Source organism: Propithecus coquereli, unplaced genomic scaffold (assembly GCF_000956105.1).
Source record: "Propithecus coquereli isolate 6110/MARCELLA unplaced genomic scaffold, Pcoq_1.0 Scaffold206, whole genome shotgun sequence".
NCBI lineage: Eukaryota > Metazoa > Chordata > Mammalia > Primates > Indriidae > Propithecus > Propithecus coquereli.
In genome coordinates, this window is record NW_012145634.1 from 5,149,815 (window position 1) to 5,150,152 (window position 338).

The window sequence follows — 338 nt, forward strand, 5'->3', positions numbered from 1 at the left end:
CCATCCCCCTCCCCGAGGTCCCCTCCCCCACTCCCAGCCACCTGCACATGATGTTGCGCAGCTTCTCCAAGTTGGCGGGTGTGAAGTACCAGTAGTTGCGGTCGCACCTCTGCACGTCCTTCTCGATGCGATGCAGATTCACCGTGTATAGGTCTAGCAGCTCCGGCTGCAGGGCCCATGGAGGGAAGAAATGCAAAATTACACCCAACTCTTCATTGCAACACAGAGAGCTTCTCTCCTCCTCCTAACCCTCTCCTGGACCACTCGGCTGTTTGCTTTTGTTTGTTTTTAAATTTTTTGAAATTTCAATAAATTTAGGGGGTACAAGTTGGTTTTTG

General features: G+C 51.2%; 1 protein-coding gene across 1 annotated transcript in view; it reads right to left on the reverse strand.

Annotated features, from left to right (window-relative positions):
- Positions 1 to 338, reverse strand: part of SGSM1 (small G protein signaling modulator 1) — a 65,728-nt gene that overhangs the window by 11,815 nt on the left and 53,575 nt on the right. The window contains exon 17 of the mRNA XM_012644096.1: positions 42 to 166. Coding sequence (XP_012499550.1) covers positions 42 to 166 — 125 coding nt within the window. The remainder of the gene's footprint in view (positions 1 to 41; positions 167 to 338) is intronic.